Source organism: Scyliorhinus canicula, chromosome 10, assembly GCF_902713615.1.
Source record: "Scyliorhinus canicula chromosome 10, sScyCan1.1, whole genome shotgun sequence".
NCBI lineage: Eukaryota > Metazoa > Chordata > Chondrichthyes > Carcharhiniformes > Scyliorhinidae > Scyliorhinus > Scyliorhinus canicula.
Genome location: NC_052155.1, coordinates 171727028 through 171740395, shown reverse-complemented (window position 1 = coordinate 171740395; position 13368 = coordinate 171727028). Strand labels below are relative to the sequence as shown.

The window sequence follows — 13368 nt, the reverse complement described above, 5'->3', positions numbered from 1 at the left end:
CTTCAGTCAAGGAGGCAGACTGGCATTCAAGGTTTGTCCGATACACTCAGCTAAGAACTTGTCAAAGACTCCTAGCTTGTGGATTTGGGTTGGGAGCTTCTGTACATTCCGCACACCCCATAATAATCCCTTCAATCAACTAGGTTGTTCCTAATGCTCATTGCTTTTCATATTATTTTTTCAAAATTTCTCAGTTAATGGAGGTACGTTTAACATTTTTCAGCATTTTAAGCCTCGAATCATACCCGATACATCCCTTTCTTTTTTTTTGCTACATTTTTCTTCATGCTTTACTTTCATAACCAATTGTTACCGATATTCTTTCTGACTAAAGTTGAGGAGACTGGGCCACATCTTCTTTGTTGCTGCTATCAAGGCTTTTGCGTTGAGCAGCCAATTGGCATCAACAGACAGGGAAGATTTCAATATTTTTTCTGCACCCATAGTTTGATGGCCTTACCATAACAAGCGACCCATCCCTCACTCAACCTAAAGGCGAGTTCACATCAATCTCGGTTGAGACCGAAACATTCCGTTCTCACTATATACGTTTCATAAACACAGTGTGACAGAGTCAGGACAGTGGCTGTTCTTATTTAAGATCCTAATTCCAATTTATCAAATATTATCACAAATTAAGCGACTAATAGAACTCTACAAAAAAAAAATCCTGTTTAAATAGCTTGCAGCCTGATTGAAGAATTATCCAATGGAATACTTTGCCAGTTAACAGTCCAATCCTAATTTAAACGGCTGTTTAATTTTATATACACAGGAAGCAAAAACCTGGAGCACACTAGCGGCCAGGTTTTGGTCGACTTAGGAAAAATAGATGAGGACATTTTTTGTGAGTCCTTCGATTTCAATCAAGAAGACTTCAGTTCATCCGTTCATTATCCTGGTACTTATTGCAGCAGGCAATGTGTAGATCAACAATACAATAAACAAGGTGAGGATGATCAAAAGTATCCCAATAATGATGTACTTTTTGTAGTTCCTCCAGATCAGGTAATACATGCACTTGAATGGATTGATGAACCAAGAGAAGGAAGTATCGGGGCGGCTGTAAGACGGAAAGAAAAGTTGATTAAAACAGTTTAAAACCATTGTGGGTGTTGATGACCCTCTTAAAACGAAAGCACCGGCCTCCTTGTCTGTCGGGTCACAACACACTAGGCGGCAAACCCTCAAAAATAGTAAAAGTAGCAGTAACATAAAGTACAATGCTGCAGGCATAATGATTACTGGGAATATTACGTATACCATTTGGTACACTGAAGCGCTATTTAATTATTATTCTCCACTTTGGTAGCAAAAATGAGAAGGCAGACTAGTATTTGAATGGCCATAAATTAGAAGAGGGGAATGTGCAACGAGACCTGGGTGTCCTTGTACACCAGTCACTGAAGGTAAGCCTACAGGTGCAGCAGGCGGTAAAGAAGGCAAATGGTATGTTGGCCTTCATAAGTGAGAGGATTCGAATGCAGGAGCAGAGATGTGTTGCTGCAATTATACAGGGCCTTGGTGAGGCCACACCTGGAATATTGTGAGCAGTTTTGGTCTCCTTATCTGAGAATGGATGTTCTTGCTCTAGAGAAAGTGTAGCAAAGGTTTACCAGGCTGATTCTTGGGATGGCGGGACTGACGTATGAAGAGAGATTGAATCGGTTAGGAATGTTTTTGCAGGAGTTCAGAAGAATGAGGGGGGATCTCATAGAAACCTACAAAATTCTAGCAGGACTTCATAGAATTTACAGTGCAGAAGGAGGCCATTCGGCCCATCGAGTCTGCACCGGCTATTGCAAAGAGCACCCTACCCAAGGTCAACACCTCCACCCTATCCCCATAACCCAGTAACCCCACCCAACACTAAGGGCAATTTAGCATGGCCAATCCACCTAACCTGCACATCTTTGGACTGTGGGAGGAAACCGGAGCACCCGGAGGAAACCCACGCACACACGGGGAGGATGTGCAGACTCCGCACAGTGACCCAAGCCGGGAATCGAACCTGGGACCCTGGAGCCGTGAAGCAATTGTGCTAACCACCATGCTACCGTGCTGCCCACTAACACTGGACAGGGGAGATTGGACAGGGTAGATGCAGGAAGGATGTTCCCGATGGTGGGGGTGTTCAGAACCAGGGGTGACAGTCCGAGGGCATGGGATAGATCATTTAGGACGGAGATGAGGAGAAATTTCTTCACCCAGAGAGTGGTCGGCCGGTGGAATTTGTTACCACAGGAAGTAGTTAAGGCGAAAACATTGTATGTTTTCAAGAAGCAGTTAGATATAGCTCTTGGGACGAAGGGAATCAAAGGATATTGGGGGAAAGCCGGGTAAAGCTATTGAGTTGGATGATCGGCCATGATCATAAAGACTGGTGGAGCAGGCTCGAAGGGCCAAATGGCCTTCTTCTGCTTTTGTTTTCTATGTTTCTATTAAATAAACTACTTAGGTTAAAGGTGGAGTAAACCTGCAGAATGGAACAATATTTACCACAATGTTGTGCATTGTGCTTATTCTAATGCAACATCTGGCTGACAAAAATTTATTTTACTTTAATGAACTTTTCCCAGTAGTCCGAGCTAATATTGAGGTGACTTAGTGGGCCTAGTTTTGAACCCAAATAAAATTGGATATCCTAAATTATTATAATTATTTTTTATAAATTTAGAGTAACCAATTCATTTTTTTAAAATTAAGGGGCAATTTAGCGTGGCCAATCCAGCTACCGTGCACATCTTTTTGGGTTGTGGGGGCAAAAGCCACGCAAACACGGGGAGAATGTGCAAACCCCACACGGACAGTGACCCAGAGCTGGGATCAAACCTGGGACCTCGGCGCGGTGAGACTGCAGTGCTAACCACTGTGCCACCGTGCTGCCCCCGGATATCCTAAATTAAAGAATTGGACACTTCAAATTAAACTACAGTCAGCTCCAGCAAATGGCTTGTTGGGAATTCGGACTTGGCCAGGTTCGAATATACAGAACTCAGACAGGCTGCCCGGGCATGTCTGGACCTTCCCTGTCAACTGCCCATCAAGAGATCATTGCACCCTATTGATATGCACCAGTCTATTGTCTGCAGCCTAGATTGAGCCAGACTCCTGGGCTCCCCGAGTTCCAGCCGTTTCCTTATTTGGCAAGGGGGTGCGTGCAGGCCACACTATCGAAAATGGCCACATGGGGCGGGCCCAGGTTTCCTGTCAACAGGTCATCAACTGGACCATTGGGTGCTGAGACCCCCTCCCAAGGCCTCATTGGCAGGAGGCCAGGGAAAGTGGTAAAAGGAGGCGAAGGAAAAGAGGATAACAATAGAAACCTGGGGCACATCGAGAGCGAAGACTTGACATGGGAGGTGACCGTCACCATCCGAAGAACTGACCAGAAGGAAGGAAGGAAGAAGTTGCCAGCGAGGCCCACCTTTGTGACGACAGACCAGAGGGACTCAGGAATCGGACCCCCCTTCAACCATGGGTAGCATAACCAAATCTTGGGTGTTTCTTGTGTATATATTTGGGTTAATTTATGGGTTAATTATGTGTTTAATAAAGATTGTTGAATTCATATTTGTGTTTGTCCTTTGTTCTCCTCGCTACTGAAGACACCTAGGCAAACTGGGTAAACTGGTCCAGAGTATCTAAATTGGTCAGATACAACAATATGATATTGCATAAGGAACAAAGAATGATAAACTCCAAAATTAGCTGTGGCCCGAGTCAAGCTGTTCGAATATAGCTACAGCATTGACATCTTCCGGACAGGTATGTCCCATCCATAAAAAGCAGATCCACCCAACCAATTACTGCTATATCAGCCTCCTCTTGATCATCAACAAAGGTGTTGGTCAGCGCTATCATGCTTCTGTAATCTGTTTGATGATGTTCAGTTTGGATTCCACCAGGGCCACTTAGCTCCTGATCTCATTACAGCCTTGGTCCAACCATTGGCAAAAGAGTTGAACTTAAGGTGGGAGGGGAGAGTGACTGCCCTTGACAACAAGGCAGCAGGTTAGGTGGATTGGCCATGATAAATTGCCCTTAGTGTCCAAAATAGCCCTTAGTGTTGAGTGGGGTTACTGGGTTATGGGGATAGGGTGGAGGTGTTGACCTTGGGTAGGGTGCTCGTTCCAGGAGCTGGTACAGACTCGATGGGCTGAATGGCGTCCTTCTGTACTGTAAATTCTATGAAATTTGACTGAGTGAGGCATCAAGGTACCCTGAAAAAAACTGATATCAATAGGAATCAGGGGGAGAACTCCAACCAGTGGAGTCATGCCTATCATTAAAAAAATGGTCGTGGTTGTTGGAGGCCAATCATCCCAGTCCCAGGATATCGCTGCAGGATGATCTCAGGGTAGTGTCCTAGGCATAACCATATACAGCAGCTTAAACAACAACCTTCCTTCCACCATAAGGTCAGATGTGGATATTCACTGATGATTGCACAATGTTCAGCACCATTTTCAATTCCTCAGATATTGCAGCAGTCTGTGTGCACATGCAACAAGATCTGGACAACATTCAGGATTGGGCTCATAAGTCACCAGTAACGAGTGCTGGGCAATTATCATTTTCTCTTGTCATTCAATGGCATTAACATAGCTGAATCTCCTACTATCAATGTAATGGGGGCTTGTCATTGACCAGAAACTGAACTGGACTCGCCATTTAAATCCTGTGGCTACAAGAGCAGGTCAGAGGCTAGGAATTCTGAAGTGGGTAAATCATTCTCCTCAGTCCCGTCCCCATCACCAACAAGGCACAACTCAGGAGTGTAATGGAATACTCTCCATTTGCCTGGATGAGTGGGCAGCACGGTAGCATAGTGGATAGCACAAATGCTTCACAGCTCCAGGGTCCCAGTTTCGAATCCCGGCTTGGGTCACTGCCTGTGTGGAGTCTGCACATCCTCCCCGTGTCTGCATGGGTTTCCTCCGGGTGCTCCGGTTTCCTCCCACAGTCCAAAGATGTGCAGGTTAGGTGGATTGGCCATGCTAAATTGCCCTTAGGGTCCAAATTGCCCTTAGTGCTGGGTGGGGTTACTGGATTATGTGGATAGGGTGGAGGTATGGGTTTGGATAGGGCGCTCTTTCCAAGAGCAGGTGCAGACTCGATGGGCCGACTGGCCTCCTTCTGCACTGTAAATTCCATGAAATCTATGAGTGAAGCTCCAAAAATACTCAATGAGCTCAGCACTAACCAGGACGAAGCAGCTCACTTGACTGGCACCCCATCCACCACCTTCAACAATGTGTAGCAGCAGGAAGCACTGTTCCTTCAACAGCACCTTCCATACCCATGACCTCTACCATCTAGAAGGACAAGGGCAATGAATGTTTTTTAAAAAGCATTTACCGGATGTGGGCATCGCTGGCTGTGCCAGCATTTATGCCCATCTCTAACTGCCCTCTATTTCAGAGGGCATTTGAGAATCAACCATATTGCTGTGGAGTCACTGGTAAGGATGGATGGAATCCTTCCCCAAAGGACATTAGTGAACCAGATGGTTTTTTTATGACAGTGGTTTTATGGTCATTATTAGACTTTTAATTCCAGATCTATATTTTATTTAAATTTTACCGTCTGCCGTGGTGGAATTTGAAGCCGGGTCTCCCGATTTAGCCCTGGGATTCTGCACTATTAGTCCAGTGACACCACCACAACATCACTGCCTCTCCTATAAGATGCTTGGGAACATCATCGCCTGCAAGTTCCCCTCCAAGTCACACACCATTCTGACTTGGAAACATATCGCCGTTCCTTCACTGTCGCTGGGTCAGAATCCAGGAACTCTTTCCGAGCAGCACAGTGGGTGTCCCTGCACCACATGGATTGCAACAGTTCACGAATGCGGCTCACGACCATCTTCTGATGGGCAATTGGGGATTCGCACCAAATGCTGGCCTTGCCAACAATGCCCACATCTCTTGGAAGAATTTTAAAAATAAACAAATAAAAAAAATATCACGAGTCAACCGACTCGCTCCATCCGGCTGGGCAAGATTCAAATCTGCACGTTTAAATGAATCTAGTGGCTCATTTCAATACCAGGACGGCTGATTCGCCTGGCGCCTGGGACTCAACGGCTGGGCGCCAGGGCACTGATTCACACTGGTCCACACAAACGTGCTAAACGCGCCCAACAGCGGACTCGGTTTGAATCGTGCCCACAAAGTGCAAATTAGATCCCTCAGACCACCAAAGATTCTTTAAAATTAACTCAGCCCATTGTGAGGCCAAACTTACTTGGGTTTTTCCAATGGTTCTGGCTCTTTGCGGCCTGAGCCAACTGGATTTTTCTCAGCCTCTTCGCCAGTAAGCAGGTGGAATTCAGCTTCAACCTTACCCTAAATTAATTATATAGAAACCATGAATAGCAATGCATTTGTCACGTGTGCAAAAAATACAGTGAATAACAAATACAAACTTTAGATTGGGAGCAATGATCAGTACATAGAACATAGAACATTACAGCGCAGTACAGGCCCTTCGGCCCTCGATGTTGTGCCGACCTGTGAAACCACTCTAAAGCCAATCTACACTATCCCCTTATCATCCATATGTATATCCAACGACCATTTGAATGCCCTTAGTGTTGGCGAGTCCACTGCTGTTGCAGGCAGGGCATTCCACGCCCTTACTACTCTCTGAGTAAAGAACCTACCTCTGACATCTGTCCTATATCTATCTCCCCTCAATTTAAAGCTATGTCCCCTCGTGCTAGACATCACCATCTCACTGTCCACCCTATCTAATCCTCTGATCATCTTGTATTCCTCAATTAAGTCACCTCTTAACCTTCTTGGGGCTGGTTTAGCTCACTGGGCTAAATCGCTGGCTTTTAAAGCAGACCAAAGCAGGCCAGCAACACGGTTCAATTCCCGTTCCAGCCTCCCCGAACAGGCGCCGGAATGTGGCGACTAGGGGCTTTTCACAGTAACTTCATTGAAGCCTACTCGTGACAATAAGCGATTTTCATTTCTTCTCTCTAACGAAAACAGCCTCAAGTCCCTCAGCCTTCCCTCATAAGATCTTCCCTCCATACCAGGCAACATTCTGGTAAATCTCCTCTGCACCCTTTCCAATGCTTCCACATCCTTCCTATAATGCGGCGACCAGAATTGCACGCAATACTCCAAATGCGGCTGCACCAGAGTTTTGTACAACTGCAACATGACCTCATGGCTCCGAAACTCAATCCCTCTACCAATAAAAGCTAACACACCGTACGCCGTCTTAACAACCCCCTCAACCTGGGTGGCAACTTTCAGGGATCTATGTACATGGACACCGAGATCTCTCTGCTCATCCACACTACCAGCTTATCTATGTCCCTCTGTAACTTGTAACATCCTTCCTCACTGTCCACAACTCCACCGACTTTAGTGTCATCTGCAAATTTACTCACCCATCCTTCTACACCCTCCTCCAGGAGTGGCCCCAAAACAGATCCTTGCGGTACACCACTAGTAACTGGACTCCAGTCTGAACATTTTCTGTCAACCACCACCCTTTGTCTTCTTCCAGCTAGCCAATTTCTGATCCAAACTGCTAAATCACCCTGAATCCCATGCCTCCGTATTTTCTGCAATAGCCTACTGTGGGGAACCTTATCAAATGCTTTACTGAAATCCATATACACCACATCAACTGCTTTACCCTCATCCACCTGTTTGGTCACCTTCTCAAAGAACTCAATAAGGTTTGTGAGGCACGACCTACCCATGACAAAACCGTGTTGACTATCTCTAATCAAATGATCCCTTTCCAGATGATTATACATCTTATCTCTTATAAACCTTTCCAAGACTTTGCCAACAACAGAAGTAAGGCTCACTGGTCTATTGTTACCGGGGTTGTCTCTACTCCCCTTCTGGAACAAGGGGACAACATTTGATATCCTCCAGTCTTCTGGTACTATTCCTGTAGACAAAGATGACTTAAAGATCAAAACCAAAGGCTCAGCAATCTCCTCCCTAGCTTCCCAGAGAATCCGAGGATAAATTCCATCCGGCCCAGGGGACTTATCTATTTTCACACTTTCCAGATAGGCGTTGATAGGTACACTTTATTTTGAAAATGCATCCATTAATAGATTAGAATTTGAATGACGCTCCCTTATAAAGATGCTATTCTGTCGCATGTCCTATAGTTCTGACACGATAAAAAGAACATCTTGGGCTGCATATTATTGATTGGTCAAGTCCACCTGGTGGGGCTGATAGGGGAGCCGACCCCGATTCGACCGGCAGCGGGATCCCGGGGATACATTCTTCTGGCAGCCAATTAAGGACAGCTGCCAGCCCCCAAGAACTACTGGCCCAATCAGAGGAGTGGTAGCTCAGCATCCTCAGTAGCATCACCACTAATGAGAACGAGAAGAGAGTGCCTCAACAGTGGGGTGGGGTGAGGTTGTGGAGCATCGGTCATGCTAAGAGGGCAGTCATTGCTTCCAGGGGGTGGGGGGGGGGGGGGGGGGCATTGGCTAGAGACCATCCACAAGGAGGGCCTATCTCCCAACCAGAGACCACTGGGAGGGCCACCAGCATTCACCTGCCAATCTTCCCATGTGATGACAGGTCCTCTCGAGGTGGGCAAAATGGCGGCACATAGTGCCCTTTAATTGGCCATTTCAGTGGTGCGGTGGGTGGCTGAGGCACCAGGTTTCTTGCTACTGGCAATTTGACATGGTGGCAGAAAGACATCCCTCTCGACACTTCCTCTTGCCATTTTGCCAGCTCTCCCACCCCTCAGCTCTTTACCAATAAGCTGGGTAAATTCAGACCCGAGTATTTATTTGGCAATCTCCTGTTACCATGGCCTCCAATTTCTCTCTTCCTTACAGTCCTACTCTATTTTAGATCATCCGCCTCAGCGCCATATCAGTCATCCTTTATTTCCCTTCCCTCCATCCTCAATGTGATGGAATTAAGGGACAGCACGGTGACACGGTGGTTAGCACTGCTGCCTCACAGCGACAGGGGCCTGGGTTCAATTCCGGCCTTGGGTGACTGTGCGGAGTCTGCACTTTCTCCCCGTGTCTGCGTGGGTTTCCTCCGGGTGCTCCGGTTTCCTCCCACAGTCCAAAGATGTGCAGGTTAGGTGGATTGGCCATGCTAAATTGTCCCTTAGTGTCCAACGGTTAGGTGGGGCTATGGGGTTACTGGGATAAGGCAGGGGAGTGTGCCGAGGTTGGGTGCTATGTCAAAGGGTAGGTAACGGCTGGATGGGCGAATGGTCTCCTTCTGCACTGTATGGATTCGATAAGTCATCATAATTTCTTTACCAGTGTTATTGAACATAGTTCCTCCTGGCCAGAAGCCGGTCGCTATAGGTTTCCATCTGGCCTGCCAACCAGTGTTGAAAATATATGTGAGCACAAGGAAGTGGATGCACCAAATTTAGAAAGGAACTGTTCCTCCAATTACAGGTTGGTTCTCTCCCATGTTTGCTGCTAAAAGGCTCCGCAAACACTGGACAGAAAATGTCTTTGTAGGATTAGCGAGCAGTGGGAGGGTAAATGGCAGCACTTCCCCTGAGCCCTGGGGCCCAGAGCAGTAGCACAAGTGGCTGCAGCAGGCATCAGATGGCAAGGGATTGGCTACAGCAGGTCAGGAGGCAGCCATGGGGTGGCTACAGTGAAGTGGGAGGTGGCAAGTTAGCAGCTACAACGAGATGATGGAGAAACTACAGAGGGTTGAGAAGCAACGGTTAAATGATCACAGATCATGGGCAGGCCCACCGAGGCCTGATCGCGACGTCTCCCAAGGTTTGGTTGAATCTTAATAATAATAATAATAATAAACTTTATTGTCACAAGTAGGCTTATATTAATACTGCAAATGAAGTTACTGTTAAAAGCCCTTAGTTGCCACATTCCGGCGTCTGTTCGGGTACACAGGGGGAGTATGTCCAAATTACTTAACAGCACGTCTTTTGGGAGTTGTGGGAGGAAACCGGAGCACCCGGAGGAATCCCACACAGACACGGGGAGAGCGTGCGGACTGCACACAGGCAGCGACCCAAGCCGGGAATCGAACCTGGGACCCTGGAGCTGTGAAGCAACAGTGCTACCCACTGTGCTATCGTGCTGCCCACGGTGAACATTGCGAGACATCTTGAGAGTCCTCTCCACGAGACTGTCGCGAGATTCAACGGCCTCGTAGTGTCACCAAGTCAGGCGGGACGAGGCCGGTAAATCGCACCCCTTATTGAGATTAGGAAACAGGATATCAAATGGGAAATAAATGGGGCATCTGTCTGAATAAGGAAACTGCAGTAACTTATGATTGAGTTTATAAAGATTCTCTTCAGGAAGTATATAAACTGGATTTTCCTGGTTCCCGGCTGACTACCGATTCCCTCAACTGTAATTTAACCCAGTACTATCATAAATTTGTCAAGGCCTTGGAGAAAGTAGAGGGGAAATTCTCTGGAATGTTACCAGGGATGAGGGACTTCAGTTATGTGGTGGGCTTGGGGTAGCTCGGATTGCATTCTTTTACAGCAGAGGCGGTTTGCGGGACATTTCAAAGCAGACATCAATATCTTGGGAGCTCGTGCTTGGACATATGAGGAGAACCGTCTGGATCTGAAGGCACAGGAATCGGACAGGCAGGACTGTAAATTTTGGCGGACCAGCAAAGTGTCAGTCGATTTCGGGTGGGAGTTGTGGGCCCCTGGTGGGCGGGGGTGGAAAACCCCAACCAAGGTCATTGGTAAAAGAGTCAGAGGGGAGAAAATCATTTATTCTTATGCAGTCAGCTGTTGAATACATTACCTGAAAGGGTGGTGGAAGCAGATTCAGTGGTAACATTCAATTGGAAAAAATACTTCAAAAGGAAAAATCTACAGGACTCCAGGGAAAGAGCAGGGGAGTGGAACTCATTGGATAGGTCTTTCAAAGGGTCAGCCCAGTTGCGATGGGCCAAATGGACTAATCCCATGTAGGATTACCTAATACGCCCTAATGTGAGTTTATTTAAGGAAGAAGTCTTACAACACCAGGTTAAAGTCCAACATGTTTATTTCAAACACTAGCTTTCGGAGTGTGATTAAAATATACACCAGTATATCATGGTGCAGACACACACTGATGGACACACACAGGGACCAATCAACATGTACAAACACCGCCGCCAATCACCAGTTAGAATACACACACTATAAAGGCAGAGGGCACCACGGTTCCTGCTCATTCTGGGTGCTGCCTCTGAATGTAACAAGAACTCATCCAGCCCAGCACAGACTCACACCACGTGCTGAGAGAATCAACTGGTTCGGACAAGGCTTAGGTCTCTAGTTTAAGTTAGCATCAGTTAGACCCACAGTCATCGTGTGTTAGTTAGTTAGAAGTAGTTAATAAAATTGAGTTGAACCTTCATCAGTGTTGGAAGTGTCTGTTCATCTCTCAAGTCTACACTAGCCAACACTTCACGGAGCACTGCTCCTTCCTCCACCTGAGGAAGGAGCAGTGCTACGAAAGCTAGTGATTTGAAACCAACATGTTGGACTTTAACCTGGTGTTGTAAGACTTCTTACTGTGCTCACCCCAGTCCAACGCCGGCATCTCCACATCGAGTTTATTTAACACCTACCTCTTCAATCGCAATCACTCAATTCTCTGAAAAGAATTCTCTGAAAAGAACCCAAATATATATATATATATATATATATCTTTTTTTTGTTCTTGGGTGTGACACTGGCAAGCTATTTGGTGCTAACTTCTGATTGCTTCGAGGACATTTTAAAGTCAATCAAATAGTGAAGTCACATGTAGTCCAGGCCACATAGAGCTGGCAGATTAGCTCCTGAATTCAATTCTGGAATTTTCCACAGGTGGGATTATAAACTCAGGACCTCTGGTTTACTTACTCAGATTCATTATCACTAAGCCACTACACAACGGTTTTTAAGCAGTACCACTTCTGGCCTAATCACACTCTATATTTCACACTATCTCCAACTGGATCTCTGCATTTCTCGTGGTGTTCAGAATCAATAGCAATATTAGCTTTAATGCTCCTGCCTTGTTCAGCATAATAATTGCAGTATTACTTCAATAAATCAACTGAACACGGCACATTTAGAACATAAGAACAAGGAGCAGGAGTAGGCCATCTGGCCCCTCGAGCCTGCTCCGCCATTCAATGAGATCATGGCTGATCTTTTGTGGGCTCAGCTCCACTTTCCGGCCCGAACACCATAACCCAAATAGTATTATTGCTTTTGGAATTTTGAGTCTTCATATCATTCCTTATTTATCACTGGTTCGAACAGATTTTTCTTTAGGTAAAGGAATCAGAGATCAATATTGGCAATAAAAATACAGAAGGTGGTTTGCAAATTGTTTTCGAGATGTTTTCTATATCATCTGTGAAACTAGCAAAACTGCATACCTTACTGAGCGATATCTTGAGCTGAAAACAGCGTCATATTTTCACAGTAACCTCATTGCAAGCCTACTTGTGACACCAATAAAGATTATTACTATTATTATGTTATGATGTCAAGCAGGCCCGTGGTGCTGTTTTAAGAGCCTTAACTAAATGTCAGAACAAGTAGTTTTCAACAGAAATAAAAATAGCATGCAGGCATGGAGCAATTATGTGTGTGGGCAGTAGTCATTAGCAACAGTTAGCATCTGAGGTTAACTGTCAAAATATGCTCCAGCAACATTTATTTGAATTAATAGTATATTTTTGACCGAAGTAATCTTATGCTGCGCTATTTCCAACAGATATTGGACGCGATTTACTGGCCGCGTCTGGCCGGAATCGGGATGGCGCGTGGTTAGATCTTGCGAGGCGGAACAACCGTGGGGAATCCCGGGAGGGGCCTGTCTTGTGATTCGCGTTGGTCGTTATGCCTCGCGGCATCTAACCAGACCTTCCGAGACTTTGTGATCTGCATCCCGCCCATGATGGCCATCTACTGGCCTCGCTGAGGAGACTCCAGCCGACTGCCATTTAGCACTGGTCCTCACAAACTGGGGGAGGGGGGGGGGGGCAGATGAAACCAAACTTGGGGGGCGGGGGGTCTCCCAGGGGATTGGAGGCCTTCGGATGACCAGAATCTGGCCAGGTTGCCACCTGGCACTGCTGGTGTCACCTGGGCACCTTGGCACTACCAGCCTGGCACCTTGGCAGTATCACCCGGCATCCTGGCAGTGCTACCCGAGTGCCCAGGTGACACTACCAGGCTGGCAGGGGGACTGCCTGGTTGACAGTGGCAAGCTGGCATTTTTGCCCCCACCAGGGATTGGACCTGAGGTGCCCTGCCAGTATGTGGTGGGGGTGTGGGGGGGGGGGGGGGCAGGGACTGAGGACCCCCTTATAGACGAGTTGGGGCATTGGGGTGGGG

At 46.7% G+C, this 13368-nt stretch overlaps 1 protein-coding gene across 1 annotated transcript in view; it reads right to left on the bottom strand.

Moving 5' to 3' along the window:
• Window positions 1–261: 261 nt before the first annotated feature.
• fer1l6 (fer-1 like family member 6) overlaps window positions 262–13368 on the bottom strand; it is a 193624-nt gene continuing 180517 nt past the window's right edge. Inside the window, exons 40-41 of the mRNA XM_038810140.1 lie at window positions 6253–6353; window positions 262–1063 (exon numbers count right to left, since the gene is read on the bottom strand). Of these exons, the coding sequence (XP_038666068.1) occupies window positions 883–1063; window positions 6253–6353 (282 nt within the window). The 3' untranslated portion in view covers window positions 262–882. The remainder of the gene's footprint in view (window positions 1064–6252; window positions 6354–13368) is intronic.